The following is a 25,459-nucleotide window of genomic DNA, read 5'->3' on the forward strand; positions in this document are numbered from 1 at the left end:
AACACACACACACACACACACACACACACACACACACAGGCCCACTCACACACAGAGGAAAGCTGGTCTCCTTTCAAATTTATACTTTCATTTACTGACCTGTATGGTTACTAAGCACTTACTCACAAATATCAGAACATGGTACGGTTGCAAAATGATCTATAGACATAAAATGCAAGCTTCTTGAAATTCAATCTTCTCCATCCTGAAAATGAACTTCCTGTTAAGACTGGGTGATGCCTTAGAGACACACCCAGAATTTAGGGCACAGCACAAAACCATGGGGGCAGCAGCAGGCCCACTCACATCAGAACACCTGTCTTACTTTTTTTTTTTTTTTCCTAAATCTATCCTCTTCTCTAGTTGAATTTGCCCAAGTAATTCACCCCTGAAAAACAGAGACAGGGAGAAAATACTCCAATGAGAACACGATGCTCCTGAGATGTACATCTAGCTAGTAATTGGTCCCCAGTAGTCCAGGGACTCAACATTTGTAATGCCTACTTCCATTAATATTTTCTACACTCCACTATTTTAGGCCTTTAAAATATTCCATCTAGATGGCAGATGCTCTGTTTTGATGCTCTCTCTTGGGCAGGTCCTGAGCTAGTATGCTTCTGGAGTGAATTAAAGGAATTAGGAGATTGCAGAAAAGGTGACAAACTTCTGAATCATCATCACTAGTGCATTTTGCAATGGGATTCCCAATCTCTGAAATTTGCAGAGGAAATCTGGGTGTTTTGACAACTACATACTCAATCGACAATTTCAGATTACATTAATTAATTTCCTCTCCTTGTAAATGTGTTGGTAATTAAGAAAAGATATTTAGAGATTTCAGTTACTATCTGTTAGCAATATTCATATACAGTTCTAAGTATTTTTTACTTAAAAAAATCTGCTCAATTGTTTCAAATTGTACAAGTAGATAAAACTGTAAGTAGATCTCTTTCTTTCTTTCTTTCTCTCTCTCTCTCTTTCCTTTTTTTTCTTTCTTTCTTTCTTTCTTCTTTCCTTCCTTCCTTCCTTCCTTTCTTCCTTTCGGGGCTGGTACTAGAGCTTGAACTCAAGAGCCCTGCACTCTTGCTTGGCATTTTTTTGCTCAAGGCTGATGTTTTCTCACTTGAGAGCCATAGCTCTACTTCCAGCTTTTGGGTAGTTAAGAGTCTCACAGACTTTCCTCTCTTGGCAGGCTTCAAACCACAATCCTCAAATCATAGCTTCCTGAGTAGCTAGGATTATAGGCATGAGCTCCCAAATCAATTCTTTCCAAAACCTGTATCATCTCAGGGTGATGTTAGGGACAGATCCTCAGGAAAGACTAGATAACAGCAAAAAGGCCATCAGAGCTGGCATTTTCCTGAGGAGACACAACACATGTGATCCTTGTGTTTAATGCCAGCCTGCCCAAAATCTAACTGTTCCCAGTTAGCCTGACTCATACACTTAGCTCATCGATAAGTAGCTCCCTCAGACACTGCCTTATTTACTCCTAACTAGTGACCTAAGAAGCTACATAGTGTATGTATTTCTAATGATGGGAGAGTAGGCTTAAGAGAGTCTTAACTCCTTCAGAGCCCAGAGCTAGTAAGTAATCTGCCCAGCCTGGCTCTTCCTTCCATAAGGAAGTTACCAAACAGAATTATTGATAAACTTCTCAGCAAAACACTTCATACCACAAGATGTATTAAAGCTACCTTTTGGCTTAACACATGCTTCTTAATTGTGCAAAGATAAAAATAGGTAGGCAGTAGGTAAAGATGTATATTCTGTATATCTACATGGCATACTATGATATACACAAAATGCTACCTAATGACCGTATCACACCTCTCCATTGGGAACAGTTCACAGCTAGCTGTAAAAACCAAGTGAGAACAATTCCTGCACAATAGGAGAGTCACACATTCCAAGCAAAAAATACAAAAGTATTCTTCAAATTGTGAAATGTTAACACAGAGTCCTGGTGATTGAGTTGACAAACACAAATTAACATTAGCCTTTTAAAAACATCCCTGGGAAAGAGTGGAAAGTTGCAGTCATATAAATATAAGATTATTTGTATATATGACCACAAGAAGAAAAGATCTGGGAGGGGAAAAAGTTTATGAAATCCAACCAAAAAGCAACTGATGCAAGGACACGAATTTTTTCTTTATCTATTATAAATGGGCCTCATATCTAAAATAGCGCTAAAAAAATTAACCCCCCCAAACAAACTCTCAAAGAAACAACAACCTAGTTAATAAATGGGCTAAAGACTTAAAGAGAGATTTCTCAGAAGAAGAAATAAGAATTGCTAATAGACACATGAAGAAATGTTCAACATCTCTAGTCATAAAAGAAATGCAAATCAAAATAACATTGAGATTCTACCTCACACCAGTTAGAATGGCCATTATCAAGCAAACAATAACAGATACTGGCCCGGATGTGGCCAAAAGGGAATGCTACTACACTGTTGGTAGGAACATAAACCTGTTCAACCACTCTGGAAAGCAGTCTGGAGGTTCCTCAAAAGACTAAATATAGAGCTTCCCTATGACCCAGCAATCCCACTCCTGGGCATTTATCTAATTGACCACAAACAAGGTCACACTAAAGCTACCAGCACAACCATGTTCATTGTAGTACTGTTTACCAAAGTCAAGATAAGGAATCAACTCAAATGCCCTTCAGTGGATGAACAGATAAAGAAAATGTAATACACACACACACACACACACACACACACACACACACACACACACACACACACACACACACACACACACACACACACACACAAAATGAAATTCTGCACTTTCATCAGAAAGAATGATACTGTATCATTTGTAAGGAAATGGAAGGACTTGGAAAAAATTGTATTAAGCCAAGTAAGCCAGACCCAAAGAAACACAGGCGCATGGTTTCCCCCATTTGTAGTATTAGAATGTGCCTATAAATCTACAACACAATGGATGGTAAAAGACAAAAAAATTACACTTGGACATGACAAATTAAACAGGACTCCTAAACATTCACAGTGAGACCCAAGGAAGATATTCTTAGGAGAGGATCACAAAGGATCAATATTTATATACATATGATCATGTAAAATGATGTTTATCAAAATGAACGCCAAGAAATGGAAACAGAGGGTTTTTTTTTGTTATTTGGCTTTTTTTTAACCTCCTTTGCCGCTGTTTTTGATTTCAGTGTCTTTTGTATTGCTATGTAAGTTTACCTGTTTTGGAGAGGGGAAGGGAAAGCACAGAATGGTGGGACAAAGGGTGAACTAATTCAGCAGTGATACTCACTAGACACTATGTTGAAAATGAACTATATAATTTGTGGGGAAGGGGGTTGGATGGGGAAAAATCTGGAAGAAAATAAGGGGTAACACTGTTCAAAAAGAAACGTTCTCATTACCTGACTTATGTAACTGTAATCCCTCTGTGGATTTTTTAAATATACCAACTAATATTAGTATAAAATATTTTCTGTATAATAAAAGCATCTTCTCTACAAGGTTCAAACTGAAATGCTTTCCAATTGTGAAAAATTGGATCTGGTTATTCCTTTGTTGAACAGAATGAATTTTTATTCACAAGACTGAGGAGCTATTTCTGTTCAGGATCTGCTAAGAGAGGATATAGAAAAGTTCAGAGAGCCAGGGCTGGAAGGAAAGAAAGACACTCCCTTCCTCTTAGTGTGGGGAAGAGGTGTGAGAATTCCTGCTTCTGCCCCATGGGTCCTCCTCCCTCTGTTTACGTTACAAACTCTTGTGTCAGCAAGAAATTGAGATGGTCCCTGACCCTTTCCAAGGAACTAGTGTAATGTTATATACACAGTAGGCCTTAAACACTTAATAACATTAATGGGATTAGAAAGTTGGCTCCTCTGGCTTGTAAAATGCAGAATTTAGCAGTTACTATGCACAAAACAGTATCTAAAGGGGAGCACTTGTGCTTCAGTAAACGTTGACGCAACATCTTTGGAAGAACTCTAACACAGTTAGATAAGCAAACCAGATAGCACCCCAAATATAAGCTAAGGCAATAAGTTAATTTATTAAATGACTACTACTTATGATTTAGACTGGACAGATTATTCTGAGACCTCGGAAATCACTTTGCTAACTGTAACTGAAAACTTTAAAACCAATGCTGCTTTACTGATGATGGCTGACCTGGTAGGAACCTATTATCCCTGTATTTTTTCTAAGAACTTAGCTGGTTAACATTTTTTGCAGTCATGTCCTATTTTCGATTTGGTCATGACTGGGTATTTGAGAGACTTAGGCAGATAAAAGTACCCAGCTACTTACTGAACCCTGTAGTAGGATCTGAGGCATAGCTTATGAAATTCGAGCACATTTGCACAAGGAATCCTAAGAGATATTCCCAAATGAAAAGTTTTTCTATGTCAGCCAAAACCCAGACTGTACGCAATTTTAGCTTTTCATGTAAACTTAATAATGAAATGATATTCCAACCAAAGCAGCAGATATTTGAAACAAGAAAAAAAAAAAAAGATGGTGGCAGCCGGACTGCAGACGCCCCAGTAAATGTTTTCCTTCAAGATAAATAAGGCTGAGGCAGCTGCTACCTCCACTTAACACCACTGGTCCATATGAAACACACACAAAGTTGCTGGATAGAGCAGATGGTTTTGTCAGGGGACCAAGACTGTTTTTGTTTTGAAGGAAAAGAGCTTTTGCTTGAAAGAAAACCATCTTACTAACTACCTACTAATTTATGTACATGTGTAAAAAACAGACACATACATCTGAACGCTGCTTATGTCCTACCTCTTATTCTCTATTTCTAAATTTCTAGAAACCTTTCTCCATCACATTAACCTTGTAAGCTAGATCACACTTAGAAGATACACGCATTATAGTATAGTCTGTTTACTTTTTAAATTTCATGAGAAATCCTAGACCAAATGAGAATTTAATTGAAATGTCTTTGGCCTTGACATCTGAAGTGCACTAATACAACTGAACACTTATCCAAACTCTAGAAAATGGGTTTTTGTCCCTCCCACCCCAATCTTTGTGTAGTTGGCGGGGGAGGGGCAAGATCATTGTGGAACTGTGCTGCTTGGTAAAAGCCTTCATAATGTATAGTAAATGTATAGTATTATATTGTAAATTATATGGCATTGTATAATAAATGGTATGGGCTCAGACCAAAGTAAAGCACCCAGCCGCTTTCTAATAAAAAAAAGTGTTGGATTATAAAAGAAAGGGCATGTGGAAAGAGAGGAAGGAAGAAAATCTATTTTCATTTGGCATATGATTCACCTTCACAAGGGTGGAAACCAATGAGAAAGCATGGATAAAGTTTGTTTCAATCTCAAAACTACTTCTGGTCTGAAAAGATAATTCAAAAGTGAATTATCTTTAAGTCTCACAGGCATTTCACAACCACATCCTAAAACTTGTAATCACATGACTTTGGCAGGGGTAGGGGAGATATGCAATGCCAAGTATAAGGAATCTGTTCTCTGAGAAAACACTCAATGCCTAGTGATTACAATAGAGAAGAAGAAACTTAACAAACCAAACTTTTCAACTTCGAAACCATGAAAACTGTGGTGTCATCACCAATCTGATAGTCAGCAGCTGTCTTTCTTTACTCCATTTCACTGAAAGGTGGTGAGCAAGAACCCTGCCCCAGTAAAGCCACACTCTCTTTCCTGGCTATGTCTACTTCCACAGCTGGAGTCGGGCACTGACTATTCTATATACAGCATCCTTGTCTTAGACACTCAAGCCTGCAGTGTTAGGTTGCAAGACTCCCAGTTATCTGATCATTCGTGAATCCCCATCCCAGCCTTGCCTAACCTTGGTCCCTAAAGCCAATCTGCTTCACTAACACATCCCTTACTGCCATAAAAGTGACGCTACTCTTATTTAGTACTACCTAGTGGGACCAAAAGAAAAGAAAATCAAAGACATACAGAATATACTAAGGACTAATGAAGCTCCAGCAAACAAGGGCCAGATCTTACCTATGCTTGCTTACTGAGAGACTAAAACTCAAGTCCTTTGCAATAGCCTCTCACTTTTATCAAATAAAACTGATGTGTGTTTCTTTGTTTTGTTTTGTTTTTTGCTTTTTTGTAAAGAGAAAATCTGTCACAGGCTATGCTTGCAAACAGTGTCAAAACGCATGTCCCAACAGTCAAATTTGGGGCAATGGTTTCTTTTGTTGGCAGACTGATGTTAAGTAATAAACATGTCAAATTCTTAAATTCAGAAAAAAAAAAAGGTGTGTGTGTGTGTGTGTGTGTGTGTGTGTGTGTGTGTGTGTGTGTGTGTGTGTGTGTGTTTTGCTTGGCTTTGTATTTCCAAGTTAGAACTCTTTGATGTTAAGGACCTAGAGAAAAGATATTTTCCGAACAACAGGGAAACACGTTTTGTGGATCTCCACCAAAACACTGGAGCAGAGCTCACTGAGGCAGAACGTGGCCCGGGTTCCACTGGCCCCCAAAACAGGGAAACTGCGCGGAGAGGACCGAGTTCTTACAGTTCCGCTGCAGAATAAGCTTTAAGGAGTGGCAAGCTGGCTTCCGAGGGGCGCATGCGCACACTTACCCCGGCCCGGGCCCCCGGGGGACCTGGCCTCTTCTCCTCTTGGGGACTCGGGGGGGCTTCTTCGGGTCCCCGGGTCACAAGAATGCGAAAATGCTGCTGCCCTGCGTTTTGATCTTGCCTGATCTTAAACATGCATCCTTGGCCGCCCTGCGAGGTCCTCTCCCCGGAGTTCGTCCTGCGGATCTCCGGGACCATCCTGCCGGCCCGGGACAGCGCCTCTGGGGCGCCTCGCTCTTCGGTGGGGCTCCCCCGGCCCCCCCGGGGCTGGGTGGGGTACGAAGTACTCCTCTCCAGCCGAATGCGGGGATACCTCACCAACCTGTCCCCCTTGGTGCCCGTGAAGCCAAAATTGAAGTCACCACCCAGTCCCGGAGCACCTGGATGGGGCTGCTGCAACTGGAAGACAAAGCATCGCTTCCCGGAGCTTCCGGAAGCGTCTGGAACGTGCTGCAGGGACCAGCGCCGGGGCTCGGGGGTGGCCGGGCCGTCGGGGCCGAAGGGCAGCAGGCGCACCTGGCGCACGTCGGCGCTGGAGGCGCGGTGCTGGATGCGCAGGCCCGGGGCCGGATCCTCGGGGTCATCGGCGGGCCCGGGCCACCGCACGCGGGGTCCGCACGTGCCGTTGACTTGGGGCCTCGTGTCCTGCAGCGGTCCGGGAGGGGGGCTCCCGGGGGTGTCTCTCGGGGGGGGCTCCTTGGAGCCCCTGGGAGCCGAGGCCCTGGCGGTGGTGGCGGCGGCAGAGGCCTTGTCCCCGAGGTCGGACGCCGCACTGGGGGGCCGGTCGCCGCCGGGGCCCTCGGGTGGCCCGCACCCCTCGGTGGCACCGTCGGCGGCCTTGCGCTGCAGGGAGATCTGCACAGAGGAGCTGCGGGTGGGGCGCGCGTCCACCCCCGCCAGGAGCTGCGGGATGAACATGGACGAGCTGCGCTTGAGCGCGCCCACCCCTTCTTGCAGCCCCCCGCCGTCCTCCCCCCCTGCGGGCTGCGCGCAGGGGTGCGGGCTGCTCCTCCGCGGGAGGGTGTGGAATGCCATGGAAAAGTCGTCTTCTCTCTCCTGGTCTAGGATCTCTGACTCGGGGGCTGTGTTGCTACGACCAGAGCCAAAATGAAACCGAAGCCGATGGGCCATGGTGACCAGGGGGGCCGGGAGGGGAGAGAGGGCCGGCGGCAACAAGGAGCCCGGCACTGCCAGAAGTCAGAACCCAAAGACACCAACTCCAAGAAAAAGCGTCCCATCTGCCAAACCGTTAGCACTGCGACCAAGAGCGACAGATAGCAGAAATAGCCCAAGTGGCAGCGGCATTCCAGGCATGATTGGGTAAGAGCAAAAAGCTCTGGTCTGCACTGTGACAGAGGGTAGGATGGCCAGAACCACATGACCGCGCGCTCCCCCTCCAATGCCCGCGCCCCACGCCGCTCTGCCCCCCTCGCTCTCGCCCGCTTGCTTGCTCTTTTTTTTAAACAGCCACAGCCTGAAACAGCCCCTCCGCAGCAGCTGCTGCCGTCCCGTCAGCAGAGGCGGCCCAGCAGGGAGCCCCAAGCTCACTTCAGCCACACTGCTGCGGATCGCACCGCATCACCCTTCCCTTCCCAACTCCACACCCAGGGTGGTGCCAGGGACCCCGGATTAATAAACACCCAGCACACCAGGGCTGCACCTCATCCCCAACACTGACAAGCCAAACACGGCTGCACCTCACCCCCCAACACTGACAAGCCAAACTAGGACTAGGAGGAGGGAGAAAGAGAAAAAGAAAAAAAAATTTTCCCAAGTGTCAGATGTTGTTTGTTATTTATGATATTACTACACTACCATGACGGAATGCAAACTCATAAAACGTACTATAAATACGATTACACACCCCACCGAATGAGTGTCCTTTTAATGGGAAATAATTAGACCATGATCTCCCAGTAACAAAATAGCTAGGAGGAGACGCAAAGGGGGGGAGGCGGGGTACGGCATACCACAGGGCCAGTTGTGTCTGGTCCACCTCTGGGTACTATAAACATTTTTCATTAAAAAGGGGGAGGGGGTGCATCTCACATATGATATGACCGTCCAGATACAGAAGTACCAGAGAAAAGGAACTCAGCTAGAAAAAAATATTCTTTCATACATGCCAGGTTGGAGAAAAAGAACACCACCAATACCCCTCCACCTCACCCCACCCCACCCCCCAAAAAGGAAGGAAAACTGGAGGGTTATGAATGCGGTTTCTGTAGTAATTTAACAGAAGAAATGCTGCCTGGAGCTATCCAGTAAGAAGTCAGCAATATTTCCATAGTTGGGACACAACCGTGTGGAATCTTGCTAGGTTTGCAAAAGTCAAAAAAGAACCTAATATATACGAGTGCACATTCAAAAACCTGTCATCAATTTGTAGCTCACTTGGAAATTGTTTTAGACTTGGAAATTGTTTTAGAATTATGATTTTCTATGATCCAGAAACAGTTATTCAACAGAGGTTTATTTCAGTGGGGGGAGGGGAAATATCAAGCTGCAAAGAATGATAAAAGCTTATTTTAAAATCTGCACATCAACAGCTTCAGAGTAGAGGGCATAGAAAATTAACCCTGTGTTTACAGACATCCAAACCTGGTTTCTAGAAGCTTGAGTTTTCAATGCCAAAAATGACCTCTACGAGAGACATGGAAGCTGGTTTGTTTAAATGCTAGAATGTCCAAGCTGTACTACAGTCACGTGCTGTTCTTGCTGGATTAATAGCCAACAAAGAAAAAAGCTACCAGCAGCAGCATTCTCTGCATAGCAGAGACACTGTGGGTTTTGCCTGGAGCAAAGCTAAGTGTTAATATTATAAAACACCGTTCAGGTAAACTTTGCACTCACAGAGGATTTCTTAAGAGCTTTGCATTCAAAGTCCTTTGTAGTCTCCAAGGACAGATCCCACTGCAATCATTATTTTAGAACATGGAAAGGGGAAACTTTGAAAACAGTGATTGTCTTACTAGAAGGAAATTAAATGGTGAAATCAAAAGTATCAAACAAGAGGCACTTTTCCCCAAAATTTGGTCCTTTTTCCATCTTGCTCAATACATATAGTCAGGGTTATCTATGGAGCCTGGGATCTGCAGGCAGTTACTACTATGGTACATTCAGTGCAGTTCATGCTGTTCCTGTTGGATGAGCTCGAGGGGCAACTTCACACAGATAACAAAAGTGAATTTGTTACTTGGAGATGGTAATAATCATCATCCCTAAGGTACAAAAGTGTCCAGTTGAGTACAAAGCCAACAAGATCTCATATTTATAATAAGATAGATCCTGAGATAAGTAGGTCAGAATCTGGAAGTGTTATGTGTTGGAAAATAATGGCAAGCAGGGGCTGGGAAGGTGGCTCAGTGGTAGAGCACTTGCCTTGCATGCCTGAGGCCCTGGGTTCGATTCCTCAGCACCACATAAGGAAAAAGAAAAAAGCCAGAAGTGGCGCTGTGGCTCAAGTGGTAGAGCGCTAGCTTTGAGCTGAAGAGCTGAGGGACAGCGCCCAGGCCCAGAGTTCAGGCCCCACGACCGGACCAAAAAAAAATAAAAAAATAAATAAAATAATGGCAAGCATACCAGATGGAATACATTCTTGAATTTTTAATAAGGATGAAACGTTCTGCCTAGTTCAGCTCTGAGCAGAGTTGAAGGGACAAGGGTTGGACCCTGTGTGGATCTTTAATTATGTAAAAACTGTAGACCAGGGTTCTCTGATTTCTAAGGTGAGGGAGCTCCATAACATAGTTTAAGATGCCTCCTGCAGATATATCATGATATATTTTGTTAACCTCAGGCTATTTAAAAAATAAATCATGAACAAACAACCCTGGTGTTTCAACTGAATTCTGCAGAAAGAGGGGCTTGCAAGAATATCTCTTTTAACCAATCAATGCAAGTTATCAGGGAAGTAAATATGAGTGTAACTGACTGTACTGGGTTTGGGTTTTTGTTTTGGTTTAGTTTGGGGGTTTTTGGGGGGATGGGGAATCAGTTGTAGGGCTTGAACTCAGGGCCTGGGCACTGTTCTTGACCTTTTGCCACTCAAGGCTAGCGCTCTACCATCTGGAACCACAGCGCCACATCTGGTTTTCTAGTAGTTAATTGGAGAGTTTCACAGACTTTCCGGCCCAGGCTGGCTTGGAACTGAGAACCTCAGATTTCAGCCTCCAAGTAGCTAGAATTACAGGCATGAGCCATTGGTGTCCAGCTTACACTGAGTTTTAATATCACTTCTGAGGGTATTTTAAAGACATATTTTATTATGTTGTTGGCATCATTGGAACACTTGACTCTGGGGTTTTATCTAAGCAAACAAAACACTTTAAGCCATATTTAATTCTAAAATTTCTTCTCTAAAGTGAATAAATCTTTGAGTCCTTGCATAGATATCAGCAACTCTGTGCATGCATTCTATACATCAATCTCAATATTCAATTTGAGTTTATGCCAGTTATATACAACCAGGCATCTCTTTGGAGATGTCTGTATTTTGGAGGGGGCTAGGTTTGCCATACAGGACCTCACACCTACCTGCTAGGCAAGTGCTCAGCCACTGAATTACACACACCTGGCCCTTATTTTTGTCTCTTTAAAAGTACTTTGAAAGATTTCTCTTGAGAGTGTACCACTTTTAAAATATTCCTTAATTGTACCTGCTCAGTGTGGATTCTCCACGATGTCCCCCTATCCCCCATCAACTGTTAATTAGATTTTTGTTTCCCCAGAGAGGATCACCTGAGAGTTGCTTTGAATACAACGGTGTGATAGTCTGGCATAAAACCAAAACCTTATAAGGCTGCTTTCTCTGCCTCATGGCCTCCTTACAAAGTTGGCTACTGTTCTGTATTCTCAAACAAGAGCCTACGCATTCATGCTGAGTGCATCACCAGTAACTTTCATTAGTATTAACTGCTAAAACCACATACATGTTCAAATAATTTTTTGTTAACACTATTTGTGAAGATTTTGCACTTTTGTTTTAAGAAAAATAGTTTTCACATTAGGCATATAGGCTGTTGTCTGTGTGATCAAAACACAAAGTTTAAAAATCCCAGTATTTAAGAAAACAAGCAAAGTTTCAAAATCAAGAACTCACTCACCAATCTGTTTTCGTCAAATACTTCGAACAAGAGCCTGTGATTAGATGGGTTTACCTGGAAGGGATATGAATAATATTTCAAAAATGAATAGAAACCATTTGAAGCAGGAAATAAGGGACAGAAAGAAGAGAATCAGGCTTCACATAACGCACCCAAGTCAATGTATAATTGAAAAACAACCAACCTGCTTTTCTGGAAACTATGTCTATAAATAAAATCTTTTATGATTGATTTTGTTATTATTCTATCCCTAATATGAAGGCAAATCAGAAAAAGACACAGCCTTTATCTTGCTTGATGGAGGGGGAAGAGGAAAGAGAAGAAAGGTAAATCTAAACAACTTTAAAGAGTCCCTAATTTCTTTTCATGTCTAGACACCAAGGTTCTATCCTCACAAAGACTCAGACTGAGGAAATCTGTTACGTCTAATAATGATAATGATGATGGTGATGATGAAAACATTAAAAAAGCAGCCATTTGCCATTGTGAGATAATTTTGAGTGTACTTTTCCTTGTTAAATGTTAGCATTGTGTGATCTCATCTAATCATCACAGCAGCCCCCACAATATGTAACTATCATCCCGATTTCATACATGAAGAGTTAAAATTACAAATGAAGCCGCTTTCCCAGAAGCCCCAGCCAGTGTTGGCCAATGAGGACTTGACGCAGATCTGGCCTTCTGTTCTTCCAGGCCTAAGCTGTAAACAATTAAAACCAGCAAGAACGATGTCCCCTTTCCCAGCAATGTTACCCCAATGACAGAGTAACAGGCTTTGTTTTTGTTTTATTGGTCGTGGGGCCTGAACTCTGGGCCTGGGTGCTGTCCCTCAGCTCAAGGCTCAAGGCTAGTGCTCTACCACTTGAGCCACAGCGCCACTTCCGAGTAACAGGCTTTGATTTGTTTGCTTCTTTCTTTTTAGTAAAACCTCCCCCCAAATGGCTCATATCATCATCCAGGTTCATAGCATTTTCTAGCTACCAATCCGGCAAGACATGGTACCAGAGGTGAAATTTTTTTTTAATGTATACTTCTTTATTTATATAAATGGGGTTTTAGAACAATCATCTTATGTGGTGCTGAGGAATCGAACCGAGGGCCTCATGCATGCAAAGCAAGCACTCTACCACTGAGCTGCCTTCTCAGCCCCGAGAGGTGAAATTTATATGGGAATCTAAAGCAGGGAACAAACCTATACCGAGGAAGGACTTCTCTCTCCCAAGTGAGAGACAAGGAACCTATGGAGACTAAGAATCCTTCAGTCCTATTTTCCAGATCACAAAACCTACAATCGCTAAAGCCAGAGGCATGACCCAAGCCTACTGCCACTAGGTCTTGGCTGCTTCCTGACACAGTATGAAATGAAATCACACTTGACCATGAGGCCCAGAGATCTCAACTTGTGCTCCTGGTCCCTTGGTCTGCTCCTGGCTGCTAGGGGCAGAGCCATCCGAGAGAGGACAGGTCTGCAGCTTACTCATCAGCTCTGCCAAGGGCTGCCTATCCTCAGGCTGAAGCAGAAGATGGCATATCGTAGGTACCCAATGAAGTTTTAAGGAGGGCACCAAAACAAAGATCTTCAAAGCATAACAACAAAAGGAAAAATTAAATATATCTACAGCTTAGATGCATCAAAAGAAGTTTTGGCTATATGAAAACTCACATAAATACAGTTCAAATAAAAGGAGTGCAGATAATTTGGAATTTCCCCCAAAGAAGAAAGATGAATTTGAGAGTTAACAAAGGGCCAATAACACCTCTCAGTACTGAATTGCTTTTTGGTCCTTCACAGAGTAATTTAAAATACATCTGGCAGAGGCTAAACACAGGATCTACGAAGTATTAAAATATCAGTGCCATATTTCAGCTCTAAACATAATAGAAAACAGATGCAAGATACAGTCATCCAAGGTTGGAGCCCAGAATATTATTTCAACTGGAAGGAAGAGGGGACCAATATGTGGGTTTTGTGGCACTATTGTTCTTGGGTTTTGTGGCACTATTGCTCTTAGGATTCTGCAGCAATCAGAAGATTGAATCTGGAACATATTTAGGAGGCGAGCAGTGTTTTAATATTACAGCTAAAGGACAATTTAAGTATTTTCATTTTAAAGAGGAAAAAATATCTTCTGTTTTTCAATTAATGGTTGGGCAGTTTACTATTTTAAAAATTTTGGTTCCAAAAAAACAGCAACCAGCACAAGGGCTCACAAAGCAGAAATCTTGGCTAACTCACAGATGAGAATTCAACTGCTCTAAATAGATATAAGGGCTGGGAAGGTGGCTCAGTGGTAGAGCGCTTGCCTTGCATGCCTGAGGCCCTGGGTTCAATTCCTCAGCACCACATAAGCAAAAAGAAAAAAGCCGGAAGTGGTGCTGTGGCTCAAATGGTAGAGCGCTAGCCTTGAGCTGAAGAGCTGAGGGACAGCGCCCAGGCCCAGAGTTCAGGCCCCACGACTGGACCCCCCTCCCCCACCAAAAAAAAAAAAAAAAAGATTAGATATAAAAGGCTGAGAAACTTTTTACTTTAGCCAATGGTATTGAGATTCCAGATACAATATTATATGATACACATTGATGCCCATTAATTATCTGAATTACAAAAAAGAATTTTCCTTCTTAACTAGAATACAGTCATCTTTATTTGGGGGTGTATGAGGTGAACAGCTATGTTGGGATCAAACAGGGGCCTGAAAAAAGTTCTAGGCAAGCATTCAACCACTGAGCTGCACCCCAGCTCCATCATTGGTAAATAATTAATGATTCAGTTTATTATCATGTTTCCTCTACTGTTTTACTCTCTTAAAACAATTTATCATTTCTGCCACATAGAAATAATTAAAATATTGTTTTCAACTGCATTTTATCTTCTTTTTTAAAAAGAAAAGTTTGAGTTGAAAAGATAAAATATGGTAGTTTGTCTATTTTACCTCCTCCCCCACATTTCCAAATCTAACAGCCTAGATTTGGGGACTACTGCTGTTTTTCAAATCTAGGGTGCATTAAGGAGTTACCTAACTATTTCTCATCTTAAAAGGCATTTCTCATTTAAAATGTTATAGCTCTCCTTCCAGATGAACCTACTGTGATCTATCAATCTAGTGAGAAATAACAATTATGACCAAAAAATGAAAAAAAAAACTTACTCTAAAATAAAATTCTTCATTCCATTTCGGGTTCAGCGTCTGGAAGAGAAATTATCTTGTGATATCTTTTACAGTCTTGCAAACAGTTGCTAGTACAAAGCAGTCTTCGTTTAAACTTATTTATTTCTTGATAAAAAAATTTTCAGAATGGCAATAAAAGCAGCATTTAGTCAATTATTTGAGACTATTCTATAAACCAGACTAGATGAGAAGGGAGTGAGTTTTTGAAATAGGTGATTCATAGTTATGAAACCATAAATTGCAAGCTATCACCAAAGGAAAAACACCGGGGACTTAGAAAGAGCTATCATCTGAAAATATGAAAACGTCTCCTTCAAGAAATTAGCATTGAAATGATGATTCCTATCAAGAAGGAAATGAACTTTGTTGAACAATTCTAACTTTCCTTCAAAACAAGTCTGTTTTGAAAAATAAAACTGTTCATTATTTATATGAATTGGGACATTTGAAAAGTATTTTACAGAGAATACAATTGAACAGATTTATATATACACACATATCTACACACTAGTTATAATCAAAAGGGAGGTATTTTTTTCTTTCCCAATTAACTAGGTTAAAAAAATATTTGTCTACTTATCCTTCAACCTTTCTTACCATCTAGCCATCAGCCATCTTTCTATGTATCTGCTTAAGTGCACATGACATAAAAACATAGCAAAGATATTTCTTTCAAAACACCGATTCAGCCAGCATATTCTACAAAGAAACATATGCATATATTCATATCTTGGCACAGCCATAATGCTCACATAGACATTCTCTCTTTTAAACTTACATGTGAAATGAGAGACTGGAAAGTCTGCTTTATCTACAAGTCTAAGGTGTTCTTAGTCAAACAGATATTTGCTTTTATCAGTTTCTTTCCTTTAATAGAAAGAAGCAAAAGGGGGGAAAATCAGCATGGTGTACTGCACGCACACAAAAAATAGAAAATGGAGCTCACAGAACACTGAACCCACATTTAAAAAAGAACATTCAGCATTTTCTCCACCCACAATGCCACAGAGAATCTGATCCTAAATAATAGGGGCACACACTTTGGGATATGAATGGAGCCAGGACAGCAAGAAGGGGGGAGGGGGAGGGGCCAGGGCCAGAGGGAGACAGAGGCAGCCTTGCCTTGGGCTTCAAGTGACCTAAATCAGCAAGGGGGAAAGGGGAGCGACAGGAGAGGGAAGCAAACGACATAAGAAGAGCACAAAAATGAATGACGGACCAAGTCAGGGCCACGAGGAGGGGAAGAGGCCGAGTCCTTGGCAGAGTGGGGTACACACATACTAACCAGGATGCTGGCTGCCTGGAGACCAGAGTGATACTCTCCACCGTGGGAAGAGAGGGAGGAGGAGGAGGAGCAGGGCCGATCTTCTGAAGAAAATACATGGCAATGCCCCCCAGAAACAGGCTTGGATCCTTGGCTCCTGGCCAGCAGAAGACCAGGACGCCTGGCTGCCTTCCCTGTGAAGTGCCCCCGCTCCACTGGGAACAGAACAAGTGACAGCGCCTAGTGCATGGGGGAACAATGGTCTCCGTCCTCCCAGGCCTCCTCCCACTCATCTCCACACTGCATTCTGTTTGCAAAACAGATTTTCACTGCTAGTCTCAATGCCAGGTGGAGGACAGACTGTTACTGCTGCTTCCTACACAAAATGACCTGGCTATGCTAGAGATCTGAGGTGTGTGCATGGGGGTTATGTAATTTTTAGAGCAATCGTGTTACTCAGGAAATGTTTATCCAAGTTAGGCTATGGGACTAGTTCCCAAAGGCAGGGAGAAAAATAATAGAAAGCCACAAACAACTTTAAAAAAAACACAAAAAGCAAAAGAGAAACAATATTATGGAAAATAATGATAAAATATGATAGAAAAATATGCTATATATCATACAAAATTGACAGAAATCTTCATTAAAGTCCTCAAATACAAATAGGGGAATTAGATGACATAATCATGGAAACTAATATTTAATAAAATACTGTATGTGAAATTTAGGAAACTAAAACACACACATAAACATGAGTAGCTTTATTATTAATATATTCTATGTGTTTTCATGCAGCAAAGAAAGTATTTCTCTGGTAACACTTGTTTCAATTTTTTTTTTGCCTGCGACTTCCACAAGCCATTCCAATTCATTAAATATATTTAAAATTTCTTTGTGCAAAATAGCAAGTCGACAAGAACTAATTTTTGGTTGGCTGTATTCTTAAAAGAAAAAAAAGGAACAGTTGAAGTAGGGCATATTTTCAAAATACTGCCTACAGTCATTTTTCATGGATGAACACAGAAAAGTTTGGCTTATAGATAATTTTTAGATTTAATGCTTGCAGGTGGTGAAAATAAAAATGCTGCCATCTTATCCTTTCACTAGACACTTCTACAAAGCCAAAATACAGCATAAAATTGATAAATACTTGTTAAAATACAAGTTAAATGATGACTTACATGAATTTTAGAAAAGGACAGACAACTTACCTTTTTAATTGTTTTTGTTTGAACCAAAGCAAGTTCTCTGTTTTCATCTGCCACATACAATGAAAGCTTCACATACGGGTCACTACAAGAAAAGATTTCAGATTTAATACAGTTATGCTTTTCACTTAAAAATAGAAACATCAGGATAGCTATTATTCAGGAGGCTGAGACCTAGAGGATCAAGGTTCAAAGTCAGCCCAGTGAGCTTGAGCCGCCAAATTCAAACCTCTGTACCAGCAGGAATAAAAATAAAGCCTGGCACCTGTGGCTCACGCCTATAATCCTATTAAGGAGGCTGAGATCTGAGAATTGCAGTTCAAAGCCAGCCTGGGCAGGAAAGTCTGTGAGACTCTTTTCTCCAATAAACCACCAGAAAACCGGAAATGGCTTTGTGGCTCAAGCAGTAGAGCACTCGCCTGGAGCTGAAGAGGTGAGAGACAGTGCCCAGGCCCAGAGTTCAAGCCCCATGACAGACCCCCCCCCCAAAAAAGAATAATAACAAAACAAAAAACAAAAAAACAAAAACCTAGATGAAATGCAATTATCACTGAAATGCTATTTTTAAAAAATTAGGCAGTAACATTTTAACATGTCTACTAAATCAATATACTCTGAAATTTTTCCTATCAACCAGTATGTATTTAAAAAACACATGCACACGCACATCAAACCAAACCAACACTGTAATTTAAAAAATAATGTTTCTGTAATTAATTCATTGAGGAAGGAGTGGTACAAGGGTTTGAGCTTGGGGCTGCCGGCTTGCTAGACAAACACTTCACCACAAGCAGTCTTCCTCGAATGAATTCAAAATAATGAAAACTGTCTTCAATTGTTTCTAAACAGATTCTGGAAAGATTACAAGGAAGACTAAGAGGCATAAAAAAAATCTGTTCACTTTAGTAAAAATCTAGCTAGAAAATTTAGTTACCATCATATTTATGTTTTTATGTCCATTATGTGGGTAAAAATTATGTTTCTTTTAGTGAAGGGAAAACCACCACTGTTCACCTCAACCAAGACTTACCATCTTACAGATAAAACAAACACCCCCCAAATTGAAAAAACAAACTAACTAACTAAAAATTAAAGCCTAGAAAATCAAGACATTATCCAAGGTGACAAGTGTGAGAACAGTCTATAAATTCCAGGTTCCCTGACTATAAGTCCTAGAATTCCTTGCACATATGACATAAATGAAAACTTCCAGCAAGCCTTGCTGGAAGGGATTATGTAGTGTGTATTATCTACTAAAAGTTCAAGTCTGTTTACTAACAAGGGGGAAGCTCACATTTAGCTAAAGTATCACATTTAAAGAAATTGGAGAAAGAAGTGTACTCATTACCTGACTTATGTAACTGTAACCCCTCTGTATATCACCTTTATAGAATCATTTAAAAAAGTAAAAATTGGAGATGGAAGAATTTGTTTCACAGTAGAGATTCTGGGGAAAAAAAATCACCAGAAGGACTCTGATATACTAAATACCCTAATTTTTACTCATCTAAATCTATAGCTGATCATTCTTCAAAGGCGTTTAGTTACTATAAAAATATGCCCTTGTTTTGCAACTCACAGAATGTTTCCAGTGATAACAGAGTATTTTAAGGTACTGAGAGTATAAAAGTTCTATATGATATATCAAAAAACAATGCTATTAAGTCTTCAATAAAGATTAGTAGTAACAGAACTACAATCAGTAGCCAAAAAACTTAAAGCTCAGTGGCAATGGTTGTTAGTACTCAAAAGGATATAGTCAACCTTGACTTTTGTCAAAAAATGATAAGCCTTGATGTGGTTAAAAAAAAAAACATCCAAACAGATGCATCCACTTCTCTTCCTACAGGCCTTTGGCATTAGTCTAGGTCTAAGACCCAGATATGGCTTTTGCACAGGAGCCCAGGTCTGACATAAGTCAGTCTCTTTCCTGGTCTGTGGAGCTTCACCTTAGTATATCAGAACCATCTAAGGAGCTGGGAAGGTGGCTCAGTGGTAGAGTGCTTGCCTTACATGCATGAGGCCCTGGGTTCGATTCTTCAGCACCATATAAGCAGAAAAAGCCAGAAGTGGCACTGCGGCTCAAGTGGTAGAGGGATAGCCTTGAGCTGAAGAGCTGAGGGACAGTGCCCAGGCCCAGAGTTCAGGCCACAACCCACAAGGGAAGGAAAAAAAAAAAAAGAACCATCTGGAGGAGAGGCTTAATATAACACACAGATTGCCAAAGCTGAATCCAGTCATTCTGTAGAATTCCAGAATTTGCACTTCTAGAAAGTTCCCTAATGCTCCAGCACCTGACACAGGAAGTACATTTGGAAAACCACGGTACTAGAGTTGTCTGATGTTGTTTTTTCTGGTCCTGGGGCTTGAACTCTGGGCCTGGACACTGTCCCTGAGCTTCTTTTGCTCAAGACTAGCACTCTACTGGCCAAAGCACCACTTCCAGCTTCTTCTGGGTGGTACTAGAAGTGACAGATATGCAATTTTTCTATTTCTAGTCACCAAATGACTGCCAAAACAGACTACAGATTTATATAGTTAGGTTTACAGGCGATGTCTGTAATCTCAAGTGAGGGAGCACTCATGGGAGTACACACATGCATGCATGCGTGCACGCGCATGCCTGTGCACACACACATTACACACACACACTATAGGGAATAAATTCTTCTGTTGTCCTTTGACTATCATGATTGCTAGACACTATGTGACTGCAATAAGGAGCTAAGCCTTTAATAGAACATCTAGTTCTTCTACTGGTCATTTATCTCTGTTGGCAACCCCTGAAAAGGTCAGAGACACATGTAGCAGGGGACTAAGGGTGAGATCTCTGAGTATGGACAATATCTTCCAGCTGTAATAAGGAAGGCATATCTAATCACATAACAGGTCAAGTGCTCATCTTGCTAGATGCAAGGGTGTTACGTATCCTATGAATGATTGACCAAGAAACTTCCTGGAAGGGAATTCAGACTGAGGAGAGAACCAAAGGCCAAGGTATAGAGCTGGCTAAAGGTCAGCAGGGTGTAAACTCAAGGGGCCAATATGGCTCTCAGGCTCTTCTTCCCTTTCTTCTCGGACTTAAATATGTTCAACTTCAGACTGTTCATGAATGAAATGGAAATGACAACACCTAACTCAGGTTTCCTTTAAAAAAAAAAAAACACAGAGCTGGGCTCACACCTATAATCCTAGTTACTCAGGAGATTGAGATCTTAGGATCGCGGTTCAAAGGTAGCTCAGGCAAGAAAGTCCGTGAGACTCTTAACTCCAATAAACCACCAGAAAACTGGAAGTGTGCTGTGGCTCAAGTGGTAGAGTGCTCACCTTCAGCTGAAGAGATCAGGGAGAGTGCCCAGGCCCACAGTTCAAGCCCCATGACTGACAAGAAAAATAACAAAGAAACCAAAAAAATAAAAAACCACCCAGAAAATGATATTCTAATAATAATATCTATATCTAATAATAGTATCAAGCTCAGCACCAAGCACACAGTACATATACCTCATAAATGGCAGCCATTGTAATGGGTGTTGTCTTTTGCTCTCTTGGGAGATATTTGAGGTTCTACTCCCTACTTCTGCTAAGACTGATCATTTGATGTGCCACTGACACAGCGGCACAGGAAATAAGCCAGTGTCAGGCCAACCACAGCTTACTAGCTACTTTGTTTTTCCTGGTTTGCCACGCCATGTGGAGAGCTGAGTGGACTGAGTGGAGATGTTCACACTAGTCTTTTTATTCACCACAATGCACTGTCAGTCATTCACCATAAAGTCACAGAAATCCCCTGTCTTCATGGCTGCTGACAAGCAGAACCCAGGGCTAGCAAGATTAACACGGGTCTCTAAGATGCTCAATGCCTTGTAGGACCCTGTGGACTAGAAGAGTTCCATTCTGCGAACATTACCATTGTTCTAACTTTCAGCCTTTCTAAGGTGACAACAGGTTGCTAACTAGGATTTAAACCACCTTTCCCTTTACTGACTGGTTATTTTATGCCAGGTGAGTAAAACCACACTAGAAACAGACAATGTTCTTCTACCCCAGTGAAATAAAACTATGCTTGTGACTGAGTGCTCCAAGCAGCAGCCGCTGACCTCATGCAAGCCAAACTCACTTGGAATCTAGTTGTGTCCCTACCTCCCACTCTGAGTCTGCACTGTTTCAGTGTGCCAGGTGATCTTTAGGCATGGGTCCAACTGAGCACCATTGTCAGAGGAGTCTGGGGTATACATGAGGACTGAAGGCAAGGCATTCCAGGCAGGAAGACCAGAGGCAAGGCCTAGTGATGGGCTGAAGCTGAAATTGTGAATATTAACAAGTCCAGCTTTGTTTAGCCTGGAGGGCGCAGAAACAACAGGGAATTGGAACAAGGAATCAGTCATTCCCACCGGCTCTCAAATCCTGGCTCATTTTATTTGTAGTTACATGGCTTTGAGAAACTCACATAGTTTCTCGGAGCCTTGGTTTTAACTACTATGCAGTGGGAATAATACCAGTACTTCAGAAGGAGGTGAATTTGATCCAGGGTGCTGGGTCATGTGCCTTAGCCTTAGTCCTCACCTTTGCTAGTGTAGAACAAAGAAGGTACCACACCTTCTTTTCACAGGGAAGAATAGTGGTTTCTTTCAGCTGTTCTGATACCTAGCTGATAAACACAACCTGGCTGTACTCTAAACGCAATCAGCCTTGAGTACGTGACACATTAGAGGCAGCTCCTGCCCTTCTGTTCATAGTCCTGTCCCCCTGTAAATATGAGGACCTCAGCAAGGACCATTTATCCTGATAAAAATGAGTAAATAACAGGCACAAAAGAATGTAGAGCACTTCAGTGAGTTAAATGGAGTCAGTCAGGCATGACCCCATTAGTGACGTGACGTGACCTTGTTCAGTATGTTCCAGAAGGTTGAGCAACAGGGAAAACCCAGAAAGGTACATTTTTAATTCTCTTTGAGGAACAGCCTCATCTGCACCATCTTTTCTGAACAGTGATACAGGTAGAGTGAGACTCCTGGATAAGGTTTGTATCCCTCGAAGTTTTTTCTCTTTTATGTTTCTGGGAACTAAACCCAAGGCTTCCCATGTACTTGAGCTACACACAACCTTAGTCCCTTCGCTTTCAGACAGGGTTTCTTGCTTTTGTCCAGAACTCTGATCCTCCTATCATCATTCTCTGAAGTCGATGGTGTTACAAGTATATACCACTTATATCTAGACCCCAACTCACCTATTGATTCATTGAACCCAACAGAGGTCAATGCAGGTTTGCAGTCTCTGTCCATTACAGGTGTTCACAGACATGTAGACAACTGAACCTCTATAGTACAGCAGCGGCCCAGACAAACTAAGATCTACCCAACACTGAGAAAAGTGTCACTGAAAAATCGATCATGTTACACTACAACTTGATTTGTTGAAGTTTTCCTTATTCTTTTTCACTCTTACTATTTTGCATCAGTGCTATATAGTTGCTTAGAACTCAATAAAGAAACAATATTTGCAAAACAATTTCAAGAAACCATACCTAGAAAGTGTGAGAAGAAATAAAACAGACAAATACATGAAATACTGAACCAGAAGTTTTCAGCTAACAAATGACAACAAAAAAAGCTAACACATGCTAAGGAGGGGAAGATATTTTAGAATTTTTATTACTGGAAACACAAATTATTACAAGTTTTCTAGAGAAAGTGTCAAGAGTATTTATAGTCAATAGCTTTTGGCCTATCTAATTTATTCACCATAATTAACCCTACAGAAACAATCAAAGAGGTGAGCTGGGTACCAGTGGCTTTTACTTGTAATCCTAGCTACTCAGAAGGCTAAAATCAAAGGATCTCAGTTTGAAGCCAGCCTAAGCAAGAAAAGCAGTGAAACTCTTTATCTCTAATTAAACACCAATTTAAAAAAAAGAGAGAGACCGAAGTATGGATGTGGCTCAAGTGGTGAAGTACTAACTTGGAGCACAAAAAGCTCAGGTACAGCACCTAAGCCCTGAGTTCAAACCCCAAGACTGGCACAAAACAATAACAACAAAAACTAAGTAAATAATTATCTGCCTAAAACTCCTAGTATAGGATTATAAACAGTAAGAAAAGATTAGAAGCTACCTTCTCAGTAGGGAAATGGTTAAATGGTATATAACCATGAAGAATATATTAGAGTAGTATCAACAATTAAGATTATATATATATATATATATATATATATATATATATATATATATATATACACACACACACACACACACACGGGGGTGGGGGGTCCATTGTGAGGCTTGAACTCTGGGCCTGGGTGCTATCCCTCAGCTCTTTAGCTCAAGGCTAGTAATCTACCACTTAAGCCACAGAGCCACTTCAGGTTTTCTGGTGGTTTATTGGAGATAAGAGTCTCATGGACTTTTCTGCCCAGGTTGGCTTTGAACTGCGATCCTGAGATCTCAGCCTCCTGAGTAGCTTAGGATTACAGGCATGAGCCACCAGCACCTGGCTAAGAATGTATTTTTTAAGGAGTATTTTTAAATGAAAAAAAAAAAAAAAAAAACTTTAGTACAACAGTAAGGGACTATGGAAGATCTAAAAAGGTGACTAATTCAAAAGAAATACACAAAAGATAGAGAAGCCAGGTACTGGTGGCTCATGCCTGTAATCCTAGCTACTCACAAGGCTGAGATCTAAAAATTCTGGTTTGAAGCCAGCCTGGACAGGAAAGTCTGTGAGACTCATATCTCCAATTAACAACCTTATGCTGGAAGTAAGAGTTATGCCTTTAGTGGTAGAATGCTATAGAGCTAAAGGCTCAGGGACAACACCCAGGCCAGTTCAAGCTCCAGGACTAGGGTGTACATGTGCACACGAGCACACCTGCTCTCCATTCTCTCCCCCTAAAAAACTCACAGAATTGAGAAAAACAACGAAAGTTAACAGTAATTCACTCTAGAGAATTCTCTTCTAGAGTCATTCTTATCTAGATGAATTATGTTTCTCCTTTATTTTTCCTACTGTGAGCAAGTATTTTGATGAGTACCAAATGTACAAAACACCAATAAATTACACATATGCTCCTACTACAATATACTCAATCCATAAGGTACTGATGTTGAAATTTCATGGCCAGCGGTGCTAAGACTGCATTAATAAACCTCTAAAGGTTTTCCATACTTTTTTCTACCTAGGGGTTTTGAAAGAATATCACATACATTCTAAGCCTCAAAACCTAAGGCTTAGTGTATTTTTTTATTTTTTTGGAAATACATCACTTGCCACCAATATTGGTTAATGAGTCACTTAGCCTTATGTATGCTTTTTCAACAAATAGAGTAGTGGGTCAGATTACAGTCAAATGTATTCTTTTTTTATTATTCTTTTTTTAAATTTTTTATTTTTATTGTGAAAATACTATACATGTGTTACAATTACATGGGCAAGATAATGAGTACATTTCTTATCAAGCATTGTAGCCTCCTCCTTTGTTTCCCCTTCCCATCATCCCCCCACCCCCCCACCCAATCCTCCTCCCCCCCCACCAAAGTTGTAAAGTTCATTTTTCCACATAACGACTTGTACATCTCATTGTTGCAATGGATCCACCTGTATACCTATTTAAATGATTTATTTTTTCCCTTCCCCTCAAAGGTATTCTTATACAGCAGATAACATAACAAAAAAGAGCCAAACAGATCACCAGCAATTCAAAAACCATAAGAAGAAACACAAACTTCTCAATGTTTAAAATTGTTTTACAATTGATCTAAGTCTTCAAAGAGTCACTATGAGCCCAGCATGTGCAAAAGACTGCTGCGGGCACCAAGCTGGGGGAAGGATTATAACGGGAAATAGAAGCTGACTGTGTCCTCAGAGAGGTTGCCTACCCACGCCCGCAGGAGCCAAGTCAGCTGACATACAGATTTTGTCTTTATGAAAGTTGGCTATATGTGATATGTAATGTGATATGATGTGATATGTGTGTGGGGGGGGGTCACAGACAAATGCATTATTATACTGGTTCTAAACAAATATAAAGAGTAATTAAAATATATGTTTTAGGCATATTCTGTGATGCTACCCAAAAGTGCACTCCTAGCTTCTTAAATGATGGTGCAATGTTTGGACCAATATGTGCATATATTA

General features: G+C 41.2%; 1 protein-coding gene across 7 annotated transcripts in view; it reads right to left on the reverse strand.

Annotated features, from left to right (window-relative positions):
• Nedd4l (NEDD4 like E3 ubiquitin protein ligase) overlaps nucleotides 1–25,459 on the reverse strand; it is a 303,787-nt gene that overhangs the window by 120,333 nt on the left and 157,995 nt on the right. For 5 of the 7 annotated variants that reach the window (XM_070029054.1, XM_070029053.1, XM_070029050.1 and 2 more), the window contains 3 exons: nucleotides 17,331–17,412; nucleotides 14,835–14,873; nucleotides 11,689–11,742 (listed from right to left, as the gene is read on the reverse strand). In XM_070029054.1, the coding sequence (XP_069885155.1) occupies nucleotides 11,689–11,742; nucleotides 14,835–14,873; nucleotides 17,331–17,412 (175 nt within the window). Of the gene's footprint in view, nucleotides 1–6,586; nucleotides 6,957–11,688; nucleotides 11,743–14,834; nucleotides 14,874–16,140; nucleotides 16,198–17,330; nucleotides 17,413–25,459 lie in introns of those variants that run through there. The other 2 variants (XM_070029057.1, XM_070029051.1) reach the window with 2 other exon arrangements.

Source organism: Dipodomys merriami, unplaced genomic scaffold (genome assembly GCF_024711535.1).
Source record: "Dipodomys merriami isolate MVZ:Mamm:240054 unplaced genomic scaffold, mDipMer1.0.p SCAF_2, whole genome shotgun sequence".
In the NCBI taxonomy this organism is placed as follows: Eukaryota; Metazoa; Chordata; class Mammalia; order Rodentia; family Heteromyidae; genus Dipodomys; species Dipodomys merriami.